At 36.7% G+C, this 16,230-nt stretch overlaps 1 protein-coding gene across 1 annotated transcript in view; it reads right to left on the reverse strand.

Moving 5' to 3' along the window:
• ND-75 (NADH dehydrogenase (ubiquinone) 75 kDa subunit) overlaps window positions 1-16,230 on the reverse strand; it is a 282,357-nt gene that overhangs the window by 104,241 nt on the left and 161,886 nt on the right. Inside the window, exon 10 of the mRNA XM_090391511.1 lies at window positions 14,211-14,360. Within this exon, the coding sequence (XP_090247637.1) occupies window positions 14,211-14,360 (150 nt within the window). The remainder of the gene's footprint in view (window positions 1-14,210; window positions 14,361-16,230) is intronic.

A 16,230-nucleotide genomic window follows, 5' to 3' on the forward strand; every position in this document is an offset into this window, starting at 1 on the left:
GCACATCAATGATATAGAAAATGATCTGATAGGAAATATTCAGGTTTACTGATAACACTAAACTGGGAAGAGTGATGGTAAATGAGGATGATGCAGAGATCCTGCAGGAAGACAAATAGATTAGCAATATAGGTAAAGGTACATGGATTCCAGTTTAATATGGCTAAATGTAAGGTGATGCACTTTGGGAAGAAAAGATCACAAGCTGTGTACTATACTGATGGAACTGATGAAGCATGAAGCCAGAGACAGGGGTGATTGTGGCCATAGAGTTGAAGTTTAGAGGGCATATTGTAAAGGTAAATAAAACAGTACATCTGATTATGTGGTTGTTGAAGAATACACTAACCAGCAAAGATAGAGAGGTTATTGTTCCCCCTATGCAAGGCTTTAATAAGGACACATCTATACTGCTGCTCATAGATCTGGACACTCAGATTCTGTGGGGATGAAGTGGTGGATGGGATCCAGAGGCAAATGACAAAGATTCTGTCAGGTCTATGGAATGCTCCCTGTGAAAGCAGATACAGATTGATGGTTTGTGGGCTTCAAAAACTAGCTGATAGGTGGAAAAGAAGAAACATGATAGAAGCATATAAGTTAATAAGTTTCATAGGATTGACACTGAAAACCTTTTTCAGTACATGGCAGGAAGAGAGAGAATATGGAGTCACCAATGGAAATTGTGTAAGAGTGTGGTTAGCAAGGATATTAGGACTAGATTTTTTGCTTGGAAGGTGGTGAATGGATTGAATGGATTGCCAGAGGTGGTTGTGAGTGCTTCATCAGTGAATGCGTTTTAGCAGGGGTATGAATCTCCTGCAATGAGTCTACTGACTCTATGGAGATATCTTTATAATAATAATCTTATTATTCCTGAATCAACATCACAAATTTTAAATTGTTTCTTAGATTTGAAGTTGCACATATTAATGCAAATTACTTTTTTTTTTATTAATCCATGATTTTTTTTCCCCCAGAAAGGATAAATTTTCTACAAAAGACTAAAATTTTAATTGTACTTATATTCCAACAAAAACTGAAATTCAGTAACATAGATTTCACTGTGAAATATGAAACATTATGATGTATATATTTTCCATTACCAATTTTGAATTTAACTTGTTTTACTTATTTACATAAAGGTACGGTTAGATATAATTGTTAGGAAACAAGTATATCTGATTATAATTATGTGTGACTTATGCAATTCACTACATCTCACACGAATATATACACGAGGTGTGGCTATTAAATAACGAGACCAGTTGCAAAAATGTGGTTTATTATTACAATTGTACAACTTAATCATTATCCCCATCAACATATTCCCCTCCTCTATGAATTTTCGATTGTCGGAAGCAGTGCTGCAAGTCATCAGGTGTTATCTGCTTCAGTAGCACTGCCGTTTACTCCTTTACCTCATCCACTGACTGAAAATGGATGGCCTTCAATGCAGATTTCAACTTTGGAAAAAGGTAAAAGTTGTATGGAGCTAAGTCTGGCGGGTAAGGTAGATGGCCTAACATGGATCTTCTTATCAGCCAGATACTGCTTTAAAGACAGTGCACTGCGGGCTGGAGCATTGTCCTGATGGAGAATCCAATGTTAGATCCTGAATGGAGAACTTTTGAAAGGAAATTATTCATTCAGGATTTAATAAGTTAAATCTAACAACTTAAGGAGATACTTGCACTCCAGCAGAAAACAAAAGAAATTGTTAACTACGTATGAGAATATATGTTTCCTCTTTATGTAATTGACTAAGATTTATTGCTGTCTAACCGGAAATCAAGATAGAGAATTTTGTATCAGAATAGAGAAATTGTATAAGAAAATTATTAGTTTCATTAAGATATCTAGTAGAAATTTCTTAGGTCTGAATGCAGAATAGATAATAGAGATTATAGAAATAATAAAGGAGAAAACAACGACGTAACACCAAGCATTGTTCTTCCACAGATTGGGTCTCTTCTTCCTCACTCATTCTCTCAACCTGGCCATTACCTTGAGGTTTTGGCCTCTAGAGACCAAACATCGAATGTTTTCAAGCCACTTTGGGGCCTCCAATAAGCAGGGAAGTGGTCTCACATGATGAAATTTATCTCCTACCTAAAGACAATATTCAACATCTATGCCTACAGCAAGATTCAAACCCACAGTCTGTTGGTTGGAGATCAGATACACTAATCACTCCACTAACCAGGCTGGCAAACAGGATAGTAGATTATAATTTACTATCTTGTTATCAATATAACACATTATATTGATAATACACATGTCAATGCAGGAGTCAATTAAAAAAAAGAGTCAGCAATGTGTGCCATAAAAATTGCACCAACTAATAGTTTAAATAGAATTCTGTTGCAGAGTTCATTATGGTTGATCTGAATGATTTCTAAATTTAATGTCTAGTGGCTCATTGCTATTATGTCATCAAACACATTTCATATACTTTCTCATTTGATTATTGCTTCATAAATTTGCAGAAAGGTAAAGTGGAAGCTAATATCCATATCCTCCTTAGTGAAACATTTTTTAACTTTCAGAATGCTTCTCCATATTTTTGCATAATAAACAATACACCAATTGTGTATGTATGTATCATGTTGGATTATGTGTCATTCTCCAAGAGTGCCTGACATCATACTATGTTTAATTGGGAGGAAGTATCAATTTCTCTTTTATGTCTATATTTTAAATCCATAGAAGAGAGGTTCAGGATGCAGGAGTGCACAGAGAATCTGAAATAAGAAATATCTACCATTTAGTTTTTGAGAAGGATAAAAACAAGTATCACACTGATCACGCACAAAGTTTTACAAAGAATCAAAATCACACAGGGTTCAGATTTGAAATGCAGTCTCAAATGTAAATTTTTTGAAAAAGGGAAGGAGGCAAAAATCTGAAACCAAGAAAAAATCTTAGAGACTGGATGGGAAACAAGTGATACAACAAGAGAAGCATGTAATGGTGACTACAAGGACAAAAAAAAAAATCAAACTTCATGATACTGAAGTTAAAGAGGCAGTCCTGTTAGAAAAAAATATTATAGTAAAAGTTTCTGTCAAGCATGCCAACATAATGTGCACACGGAGAAAAATATAAGAAAGTTATGTAAAAGGAACTAAAAAAAATTCATGAAGTAATCTTGGGAAGAGTATAAAAAGTATGGCAAAAGGTTCTGAAGGCTATTGAAAAGCTCAGAAATGAGAAAGAGCACCACAAAAGGATTCGGATATTAAAAAGACAAAATATGAATATAAGAATATCCTGGATGCTTAGGGTAATTACTTTGGAAAATTATTAAATTAGATAAGCAGAAACAGAATAGTAGAAATTATTCAGAATCAATGCAGTTATTAGTGCACTTCAGTATGGAAGTAGAAACCAATATCAGAAATATTATTATTATTATTATCATCAGTACTATCAACTGATAATAATAATATTAACAGTACTATCAACAATTTCTGGAACACTATTTGCACTGGCTTCAAGGAGAAAGCGACCACATTTTTCATAGGTTCTCCACCATATTGGTTATACAATGTCATGTGTCACAATTGGTGATAGGGGTGTTGAATAGGTGGCAATGGGAAGTATTGGAATATCCTCTGCATTCAGTGAATATGAGTCCTTGTGATTTCGACTTGTTCACCAAAATGAAAGAACTCCTCAAAGGTCTGTGGTTTCCTGATGTGCAAGAGGTTCTTGAAGCAGTAGGTTGCAACAGGAAACACTCTGCTGAGGATATCCAGCAGCTCCCACAAATTTGGAAATGCATGCAGAACATGGCAGGAGATTATGCTAAAGGGATGTAATAGTTTAGAATTGATAAATAAACTATTTTATATTTTTTGCACATTACCACTACTTCATTTACAGCCCTTGTAGTATTACAAAGAAAGAGTCAAAGGGTAAACATACAATATGTGACAATAGTGAGTTGAGAAGGAGAGCAAAGATTGTGAATAGCAAGATGGTTGAGTTGTGTAAGGAAAAGGGAGCTCAGTTTGTGAACCTGTGGAGTGAATTTGAAAGAAAGTTGGGATAGTTCAAAGCTGATGGATTGCATTTGAATGGGTTTCATGGCAGACATTTAAAAAGCCTATTGTTTGCTGAGAAAACACAGAATCAAGAAGTTAATGTTTCTAACAATCAAAAGATACTGAAGCAGGATAGCAAGCTAAATGGGTTGTATAATAAGAGGAACATGGATACGAGGTTGAAAATATAGCTGCATAAAGGTGAGGATGAAACAAGTATGAATGGCAGAGAGTCAGGCAAATGGGAGGAGTATAACCAAAAGACAGGTGTGGTATAGTGGCTAGAGAAGAGAATGTTGGTGCTGATAGAATAGTCTCAAAGACACAGGATTTGTTATATCCTTGTGTCCCTACAAATGTAAGGAGTATTCAAAATGAGAGAGAGATGAGTTTGTTGCAATGATTACCCAAAGATAATTGGTATAAGTGAAACTTGGTTGTCTGTGGATGATGTGAATTGGGAATGAAAATGGAAGGATGTATACCTTTCTGGAAAATGAAAAGAGGAGGGGGGGGGAGATGCAGTTAATGATTGCAGAGAAATCGTGCCCACAAAGTGTGTAAGTTGATAGCACATGTGCAGATTTTGAATCTGTGTGGTGCAAAGTTCAAATTAACAGGTCAGTGTATCTTACAGGATGCTTTATAGGCTAGGGAGTGTCGAGAATGTGGACTGTGAAATATTTATGCAAATTGGATGGGCATGTAAAAAGAAAGTGATCTTGATGAGAGACTAATTCCAGGAATACAGAATGGATGAGTGAGTTCATTGAATTGCTGAGGAATAAATATCTTAAGCAGCATGTGACTGAAGAAACTAGAGGCTTTAGTGTTTTGGATTTGGTGATAACTTCACACGGTATTGTTGTTAATGATGTACTGCCAAAAAAAGGGATCATCATCATCAAATTCCTGATATATACCCTCAAAGGGTGTACAGGATATGATAGTATTACATGAAAAATTGCTGAAGTTGAAAAAAGTAGAAGAGGAAGACCAAGAATTAGATGGGTGGATGAAGTTAAAGACGCAACTGGAATGCACCTGCAAATTCTGAATGATATGGCCAGGGACATATCTGAATGGAGAGTGTATGTTCATAGAATCACCAGGAGTCGAAAACGACTTGATGAAACATAGCAACATAACAACAACAAACATAAAAAATTACATCATTACTAACTTCCTATTTACAATTTTCCACCAAATCAGTCTGTTACCTCTCAAGACTCCAACATTATAAGATCTTATATTTCTATCTTCTAAGGCACTTTTTAACATATCAATCCACCTATATCTTGGTCTTCCTCTGGGTCGTTTTTCTGCCAACCTGGAGAGAACACTTGTTTTGCTAATCTTTCCTCTCCCATGCTGTTTAAGTGACCATACAACCTGAGATTAGCTCTGATAATTCATTCGAGGATGCTGACAATGTCAAGTTCTTTCCTAATATCTTTGTTTTTAATATGATATTGCCATTGATGTCATCTGTTCATGTACCTAATCTTTCTCAGGACTCTTTATATCTGTGGTCTCTAGTCTTTGGTCAGTGTTTAACTTCTGACCCAGCTCTCAGATCCATAAGTTAAAATTGGCTTGAATACTGAATTGTATACAGCTAATTTAGTGTTTTGGCTAATTTCTCTCTTATTCCATATAAATTTATTCAATTGAATTCCTACCATCCCAGCTTTGTTGATTCTGTTGTCTATTTGCATATTTAATTTACCATCTTTGCTAAAAATTGTGCCTAAGTAGCTGAAAAGTTTTACTTGTTCTATAGCTTCTCCATTCACAATGCAGTTGATATTTTCAATGTTTCTGCCTATTTTCATTGTCTTTGTCTTCTTAATGCTCACCTTCATACCATATCTATTACAACAGTCATTAAATTTAGTCAGGGACTCTTGCATACTTGTAGCGGATTTATTTAGAAGTATAACATCGTCCGCATAAAGCAAAGAGCTGACATTAACATCTCCAATTCTCATATCAGGTATAATACCACTTTCCTTCATAATGTGATCCATATAGATAATGAATAACAGAGGGGATAATGAACATCCTTGTCTCACACCAGATTTAACATTAAACCACCTTCCTGTACTTCCTTGAATTCTAACTGCTGACTTACAACTCAAATAAACATTAAGTATTGCTTAATATAATGCCCCAATGACACCCTATAACTGAAGCATTTCGAATAGCTTCTCTTTTGGCACCTGGTCATGTGCCTTTTCCAGAACTACAAAACTTAAATACAGATCTTTGTTATATTCCCATGATTTCTCAACTATCTGTCGTAAAGTGAAAATCTGATTCTGAGAGCCTCTATTTGGCCTGAATCCAGCTTGTTCTTCACCAAGCTTTTCTTCCACAATTCTTTTCAACCATTTCTCAAGTATACTTGCATAGATCTTGCCAGGAACACTCAGTAGGGAAATACCTCTGTAATTCTCACATTCAGTTTTATTTCTCTTTTTATATATGGGTACTATGAGAGCTCTACTCCAATCATCGGGAATTCGTCCCTCTGTCCAGGTTTTCTGAACTATGCAGTGCAGCCACTGTAAGACTCTTATACCACCATACTTCAGCATTTCTGGTCGAATATCATCTACTCCTGCTGCCTTTCCACATTTCAAGCCTTTGATGGCTTTTTCTACTTCAAGTATGGATATGTATTCCTGACTGCATGCCTGGTCAGTGTTTTTTACCACTGTGCTGTCATCACTGCTTGCTTCATTTAGCAGTTTTTCAAAGTAATTACTCCATACTTCAAGGATATCTTTTATTCCAGTTTTCATGTCACCTTTATCATCTCTAACTCCTTTTACAGCACTCTTTCCTCCATTCCTAAGCTTCTTCAACAACCTCCAGAATATTTTGCCACCTTCTTGATATTTATTTTCTATATTCTTGCCAAAGTGCTCCCATGACTTTTGTTTAGCTAGTTTTACACAGTGTTTAGCATTCTTGCATTTGTCTTTATATTCTCTAAGAGCACAAGCTGACTTATTTAACAGGAACTTTTGATATGCTTTCTTTTTTTCCTTCACTGCCTCTTTAACTTCCTGTGTCCACCATGGAGTTCTGATTTTTCTATCCTTACAGACAACCTCACCATATGCCTCTCTGGCTGATCCAGGTAGATACCTAACAGGGTGTGCCATGAGAAGGTGAGGATTGGACATTAGGGCTTCTCTGCATTCCTTTAAAGGCTATGTGGAGGTCTCCTCTCAGTTATACAGCTTTGATCCTTAAGCACCCCCCCCCCTTCAAAAAAGGGATATATGTGGAATTATAGAGTGAGTGAGTGATTATGGGAAAAACTCTTTCATTTTTTCTTCAATCATGTTTGAGTATTTTAGTTTACAGTTCACATCTGAGAGCTGCTCAAACTTTTATTCACTTTAAAACTTTCTTACATGTTGTTGTTTTCAATATGAAATTCAATTTTATCCTGTTCAAGACTAAATAGTGATCACTTCCAATTTCAATCCTCTGTACACTCTAGTGTCCTGCACCAGGGAGAAAACATCAGTATCAACAATAAGATAGTCAATGAGATATTTCTTATTCCTTTCTACTTCTCTCCATGTAAATTTGTGCACATTTTTATGTTGGAACATGGTGTTAGTAATAACCAGTCCATGCCCTGAGCAGAAATCCAACAGATATTTGCCATTATTATTAGCTTTGCTCTTTTCTCCAAATTTTGCCAATATATTTTTGTATGTCTGACAATCATTTCCTACTCTGCTATTTAGATCCCCAACAAGGACGAACTTTTCCTTTTTCATTGTGTTCTCCACTTCTACCTTAGTAGAACCTTCTGTGGGACCATAGGCACAAAGAAGTCTCATTGTCCAGTTCCCCATTCTGATATTTGCCCACATCACTCTACTTGAGACTGCCTGCCATTCAAGAAGATTAGCCTCGTATTTAATGTTGAATGGCTACCTCCTTCTTTTCCTTGATTATCACTGCCTGAATATAACATTTTGTATTTATTGCTCATAAAGATTTCACCAGTTTTTGCCTTTTTTTGTTTCAGTCACCCCTATTATGTTGATGTAGTACTTATCCAATTCCCTAGCTCCATTTCTTTGCCATTGGTTTCTTATGTCGATAGTACCAATCTCGAACTCTGTTGATGTTGAGTTGGGGTTGGGTTTTAGGATTTGCTCCAGTAGCTGACTTTTCACTGTTTGCCCTTGTTTCCTCGCAACAACAACAACAGGGGCCTTGTTTAGCCAGGTGATGCCCCATCCAGCATGAAATTCTGTCATGTTGTACCATAATTTTTTATTTTGGTTTAAGTCAATAAGAATACAATTTGGTCGGCTAAATCCCAAATTGCCAGCCCATCCTCATTCATTCAGTATCCAGGTAGATACCTAACAGGGTGCACCGTGAGAAGGTGAGGACTGGACATTAGGTCAGAAGCCCTGACCTAATGTCAGGGCTTCTCCCCATTCCTTTAAAGGCTATGTGGAGGTCTCTTCTCAGTTATACAGCTTTGATCCTTAAGCACCTCCTCCCCTCAAAAAAGGGATATATGTGGAATTATAGAGTAAGTGAGTGATTATGGGAAGCTCTGTAGTTAATTAGCACCAATACAGTGTTTAGATGAGTTGTGCAAAAAAGATGTTGACAGCGCATGGAAATTCATAAAACAGTATCTGACATATGCAATGTATAACTGCATATCATGGTTTAAGCAAGTAAATAGAGTAGAAGTGAAGTGTTGGAAAATAAAATGTTAAGGAGGAGGTAAAAGAGAGAGGGCTTGCAATTGGATCCATGAAGAGTATAAATTGCAGATTAGGAAGATGAAGATATGATAAGAAAAGAAAAGGTACAGTATGAGAGGAGACTGACTGGTCAGGCCAAAGTTAATTCAAAGGAAATCTTCTGCTATATGCAAACAAGATGAAGAAAATTTATGGCAGGCTGACACAGGTGAATAGTCATGGCAGCAGAGTGACCTTTGGAAAGGATATTAGTAGAATATTGAACTTTATCAGCATATATACCATACTGGTGTAAATAATACCATGCAAGATAAAGAAGGGAGGTAAGTATTAGGAAAATTGAAAGTGAAAGAATCAGAAGTATATCAGGTGTTGATTGGATTAGATGTAAATGAGGCTGTGGGAATGGGTAGTTTTAAGGAATGTGCACAACAATTAGGTATATCCTTGACCTGGTTATTAAATGAGTCTTGCAGTGGTTAAGGTACTAATGAGTGGAAAGAAGGCAAAATAGTACCACTCCACAAGCATGGTTATGGGATAGAAGTTTCCAATTATAGACCAGTCTGTATAATTGCAGTTATAGTCAAAGTGTTGCGGAGAGGAACAGAATACAAGACTAGGTTGATTGACATTGTATCTTTATGATGGTCAGCACGATTTTATAAAAGGTAAGACTTGTTTTAGCAATTTACTTGCATTTTATGGTAAGGTAATGAGAGTGTGTTAGATAAGGGAAAATCATATAGTGATATTTTTGGACTCTGCAAAAGCATTTGATAGATTACCATATAAGTTAGTGTACAAGGCAAAGAGGATGGGAATAAATAGTATATTGGTTAGATGGATTTGTGATTGGCTCTCTGAATGATACTAGCAAGTTATGTTGGAGCAGTCCCAAAAAAGGAGGGTGGCTATTTGCATGCACAAGGGTTCTGTTCTTCGGCCCCTGCTGTTTAACTTGTTTGTAAATGATATATCATGTGGAGTGACTAGGGATCTACAGCTGTTTTCTGAAGATGCAAAGTTAAGGAGAAAAGTAGCACTGCTGATGTTAATTCCCTTCAGGAAGATTCAAATACACTTTTGACTTGGACAAAGGAGTAGGGTTGTAATTTTAATATTAATAAGTGCAAAGCAGTGCATTTTGGAGTGTAGAAATATAAGGCTGTGTACTATATTGACAGCATAGTGCTGAAGGAAGTGGATGAAATTCTAGATTTGGGAGCAATGGTTGAGTGGTGTAAAATCTCACATGATTGATGTTATATCAAATTTGCTTTTATAAGTTGTTAACAAGAATGAAACTTACATATGAAAATGTCATTGTTTATGAAAATACTAAATTTCTTGTATGTATTAGCTTTGTTCTAAAAACTTTGTGTTAATCAATCTGGTGTCGCAAGAGCTGTGACGACAGCATATCCTGATTTGACATGACTCTGAGATGGGAATCTCAAGTGCTACGTGGAGCTATAAAAGCTCTTGCATCAGGGAGGAAGATTCCACCCCCCCCATCTCTGGACTCATCGCCATAAAAGGTCTACTGCCAGCCATCGGAAGGAGAGCATCTTGGGGCTTTTTAGTCCTTTTCCTCCCTTGGTCCACCACTATGTAAGAACATGCTGTCGATCACTGGAACATCTTGTGTGAGGAGATCAGATGACATTCTCGGCCATTGTCGAATGGCCGAGAATGTCATGTTGCTTATGAATAGAAATCGGAGGATAAAGAATATCAACGGTAAACACAAAGAAAGCGGGAAAGAAAGAACTGGCATACAGCCAGGAGAAAAGGGACACTACCATGCAGACAAAAGGAATTGAATAAGGACTTTACTGAAAGAATAAAGTACATGGAATTCAGCTCATTGTAAGTACTTAGAAGGATATAAATACTTCCAGACAATTAAATTAAATTCATCAAAGTTCTGCTCATAACACCTCCCAAAAAATTGTGATTGTCAAATCCTTAATTAATAGAACACATAACATTTGTTCTTCTCCTTCATTTGAACCTTGCATTCAACAGAATGTAGGGGTTCGTATTCCATATTTTTGGCATCTTACAGTCAGAATTTTGAAGTTTCACCTCATAACCACATATCCTCCTATCAACAAAATTTCTAATCTTTTACCATCTAGAAAACAAACTTTTGCCTCGTCTCTAGCTAGTGTTTACCAAATCCCTTGTGAATGCAGTCTAATAAGCCAGACAAGATATTCTAGAGAAAAGAAATCTTAAACTTCAAAAGTCTGGTCTTACATAACATAATATTGATACAAAATACAGTGACTGTTGGAATGAGGCTACCTTCTCCATTAGAAGCAATTTTAAACATGAACATGGTTTTTCAAGAAAGAACACGTTCTTAAGCTGTTTTATACTGACCTAATTTAAATCAGAATGATCCTTCCCATCCCAAAAGTTTAGGAGATTTTCATTCTATATAAATATCAGGAATGATTTTTACAGATTATTGTGTTCTGTCTCGCTGAATTGCTTGTTTACACTGATGATGTGCTGCTGTTCGTAAAATATTTGTGCTATTTTCATTAAAGTTCTTTACTGTGTCTAACATGTTTGCTCCCCTTATATATATATATATATATATATATATATATATATATATTATGTTATGACAGTTCTGTGTGTGAGCAAGTTAGAGAGAAGAAAAGAATTTGCTGATGTGTTTCTTGAAGAGCTGAGGATTGTAATCACCAAAGAAAACAGTATGGAAAATACTGTTCACATGGAATGAGGGAAGATGAGAAGTTGGTTTGATAAATTTGAAGTCAAACTATATATGGATTTTGGCCAGCAGCTGCTTGTGTTCATATATGGTCAGAGAAAAACAGAGGAATGGTAATAGTCAGTTCAGTGGACAGTATCCATGTAAATACTGATGGAAAAGACACAACGCAGCAAAGAGAAAGTAACTGGAAGGAATAAGTGAGAGAGAGAAATTATCTATCAAGAAAAAGCTTTCTCCTAATTACAGTAAGGAACTCAGGGAAGTTTTAGGCGCACCACCTCAAATGTAAGAACAATATTCTAAGGTAGGGTAATTTTTCAGGAGTTGAACACAAACGAAGTATTATTTCGAAGAAAAAAAAAGAATACCATACATTTTTGGAGGCTGAAGAGGCTATTGTATGTGATTTGATTGTGCTGGTAGGCTAGATGTAATGTTAACATAAGAAGAGTAAGCCAATCTCTTTAGTGAGCAAAATATTTTCGGAAGTGAGGTAAAGTATGATCTTTCTTTGGGAAAAATGAGATAGATTGTGTTTTAATGACATTAAGACTCGCTGAGTTATCCCCATTGCAATTGATAATGGCAAGGAGATCAGTGTTCAAGGCACTGGGCTATAGAAGTTCTTGGTCTGAATAACCTGAGCACTGCAAGATTTTGTAAAGAAAGAAGCAGAATGGAGAGTATCATCAACAAAGCAATGAATAGAATTGGATGAGAGTGAGAGAGAGAGAGAGAGAAGATCAGGTCTCCAAATTTTTTGTCCTCTCTTGAAACTAGTTTCACTTCTCCCTTACAAATAAATTTCACTGCCTAATTTCCTATTTTCATTTAGTACTATCATATCCTGTACACCTCTTGAGGGTACATGGCAGGAATTCGATGATGATGAATTTCCTATTTTTAAATATGCATACCTCCCACTACTTGAAACTGCCTGCTATCCAAGAATCTTCACGATGAGTAATGAATATTACAGTTATTCTCTACTTTCCTTAATTGCTACTGCCTATATATATAATCTTATAAATAATACAATCTTCTAGTACAGTGGATATATAATCTTATAGTAGCAAACATACGAGGTGTATCAAAAAGTTTCTCGAGACTAGCTCTGTTTACAAGAAATTACTTTATTTATCTACGTTTACACACTATCACCTTCAAAATCCCCTTGCATATCAATACAGCACTCCCAGTGTTCTTGTCACTTCTGGAATGTGTCCTGGAAGTCTTCTTTTCAAAGCATATCAAGCACCTTCTGCGATTCGTGCTGGATCTCTGCAATGGTGTCAAAACAGTGACCTTTGAGCTAGATCTTCATCTTCGGGAAGAGGGCGAAGTCTGCAGGAGCCAAATCTGGTGAGTAGGGTGGGTGTGGAAGTGAGATCATGTTGTTTCTGGTGAGAAACTCACATGCGAGGAGAGCTCGGTGACAGGGTGCATTGCCGTCGTGGAACATCCAGTTTTTCATGCTCCACAGATCTGGTCACTTTTGCCGAATGTCCTCCCTCAGACGCCTTAAAACCTGGCAGTAGAACTCGGTATTGAGGGTCTGGCCCCTGAGGACGAATTCTCGATGAACAATGCCATGAATGTCGAAAAAGACGATGAGCATGCACTTGGTCGAGCTGCAGATCTGCCTCGCCTTTTTCGGTCATGGAGATGATGGGCTCTTCCACTGTGAAGACTGCTGCTTCGTCTCAGGGTCGTACCCGTACACCCAAGTTTTGCCACCAATAATGATCCTCGAATTTCACGATTTTTCAAATGCGAATTTCACGTTTGCTCTTTGTTCTAACTTGCTGTCCATGATGAAATCACAAATGTGGTAACGCAGGTGGTCAGAATAGCATCAGTTGCACAGCTCCCGATGTACACAGGACGATGTCTTTTGGCACACTGGCTTATGAAGGTAGGTGCTCCCTGTGACTGTGCGTGCAGCCTCATGCTACCATCTGTTGGCGTGTTACAAACCTAGTCTCGAAACGTTTTGATACCACCTCGTATATTAAAATTAAGATTTTTAGTTGTAACCAATGTCTGGATTACATTCTGATAACAAAAAAAGCATTCAGGTAGGGCAAGTATACAAAAGAATGAATTGTCAGTAAAGTAGAGGAGCATATGAGAACAAACATCATTATGAATTGTCTATCACGATGAACTAAGTGTGCTTAGTTTCAGATACAGAAGTTCTATTGAAAATTTAATAGTTTTACTGTAATTTTAACATTCACTGTGGGGGGAAAAAAAACTATGAAGGATAATCTGTACTAATAAGCAGAACTGAGATAAAAAATTATGACAGTTTTGTATTTATTTTCACTTGATATTATTGATGATAACTTACCTTAATAGGCAAGTTAACATTAATTTGAAGAAATGAAATTCACCCCTCTGTTATGTTATCATTATTTTTTTTTTTACCATGGCAGTTATTCATTTAGTGCTCACATACATAAAAATAAAACCCAATTTTTTGCTACTGGTGCTGCACAATGACAACATAAGCAGCACCAATAGCAAGAATTGCATGTGTGTACACACCCATTTTTTTAATCCACCAATATGACATGCAAAAGGTTCTAGAGAGTGTTTAAGTCACTAGACAAACTATTTGAATGGCATCAACAAAAAATAACCTACTTTTTGTGAAACAACTACTAAAGCATCCTCCCAGTCACATGGCTCTAAAACTCCAGCACTAGATTTACACAGTGGAACTGTAAGCCTTTGTCGTTTTAGTCCATCATAAGCAAATCTAGTTTTGTCAGATATCCATTCTTCATTTATGTCCTGAAATATTAATTTATTAGAATTATTGTGAACTTAAACTAAACTAACCAAGAATAAAAATTCTGAGATTTAAGATACACACAGAAATGCATAATTTGAATTTTTTTTAAAAAAAAGTTAAGCACAGCCTGCAGTAAGCAATTATACGAGGGCTGTTCAATAAATAATAAGACTAATTTTACTGTCGCAAAACCACTCATCACAATATTAATTTCTGTGGAATAAAGAAATGTTGCTGTCTGTAATAACAAAAGAGGTTGATAGATGGCGTATACGGGCTGATGTGCCAGAGTGTCACGTGACTAAACGCAAGCTTGTTTCGGCGCACCTACGAGCCGCGACCAGTCGTCGAAATGGAAGCGTCCTTGGAACAGCGTTATGCGATTAAATTTTGTGTGCGTTTGCAAAAATTGGCATCGGACACTTTTAACATGATATGCGAAGCTTTCCACGATGAAGCAATGTCGAGGGCAAGTGTTTTTCACTGCCATAAAACGTTTAAGGAAGGAAGGCAAAATGTGGAAGATCTTGAATGTGAGGGAAGACCTTCAACGTCCATCACAGAGACAATGATCAACACAGCAGCGATTATCATCAAGGAGGATCGCGGAATTACAGTATGCCAGCTGCATGTTGTCCTGAATATTTCTGTGGGAAGTGTTCACTCAATCATGGCTGAACATTTGGGACTGAAACGTGTTTGCACCAGATAGATTCCCAAACTCTTGACACCGGAGCAAATGCAGCATCGAGTGGATGTGTGCACAGAATGGACAGAAAGACTGGAACAAGAAGGCGACAACTTCTTAAAACGCATCATTACAGCAGATGAAGCTTGGTTGTATCACTATGACCCTACAATAAAACAACAAAGCAGTGAATGGAAGCATCTGTCTTCGGTTATCCCCAAGAAAGCAAAAACTGTAAAATCGGCTGGTAAAGTTATGACCATAATGTTTTTTGACCACGAAGGCATTGTTTACCAATATGCTGTAGAACCCGGGAATACTGTAAACTGCTCATACTATGCGGATGTTTTACGGACAATGGTACAGCACGTCAAAAGGAAGCGTCCACTGCTGAAGAATGGCTTCTTATTGCACCACGATAATGCAAGGCCACATATTGCTGGTGATGTAGTGGACGTTTTGCAGAAGAACAACACAGATATCCTACCACACCCTCTATACAGTCCTGATCTTGCACCGTGCGATTTCTGGCTGTTTTCTCAGTTCAAGAAACCACTAAGAGGCCGCCATTTCGAATGCAACAAAGCATGTGTAAAAGCTGCGGAGGCGGTTTTGAAAGAACTCTCAAAAAACGGACTTTCACATGTATTTAAGAAGTGGACACAACGCTGGGACAAATGCATCGCGTCTCATGGTAGTTACTTTGAAAAAAAAAAATGTAAACGATGGCGATTAAAGGTAATCTGTTTTCTGTATAAATATAGTCTTATAACTTATTGAACAGGCTCCGTATATTGTGCCATTACTTCAAGCAGCACAAACAAACATGCATAAGAAAAGAAGTAACAAGTCTAATCACAGTGTATATCTATATAATCACACTTCCTAGTAATATTTTCAATTTATCATTATTGTGAAGCTCCCAAGCAAACAAAGTTTGCATGTGAAGTGTTTGATTACACTTGGGTAAAGGATTAAACAAAGATTATAATTTCTTGGAATTATATTCCAAGAAATTATAATCCAGTGGAAAAACTTTCAACATCTATCTCTAATCCAGAGTATTTTGACACCTTTTGGATACTTGTATATAGAAATATGACTTCTGCATTACTTTTCCTTATTATTCAACCTTGGTATCACTTCTGGGTCTGAAGTGAAAGGTCTTTTTTTTTTTTTTT

Source organism: Typopeltis vanoorti, chromosome 4 (assembly GCF_054136105.1).
Source record: "Typopeltis vanoorti isolate ZY-2024b chromosome 4, IOZ_Tvanoo_1.0, whole genome shotgun sequence".
NCBI lineage: Eukaryota > Metazoa > Arthropoda > Arachnida > Uropygi > Thelyphonidae > Typopeltis > Typopeltis vanoorti.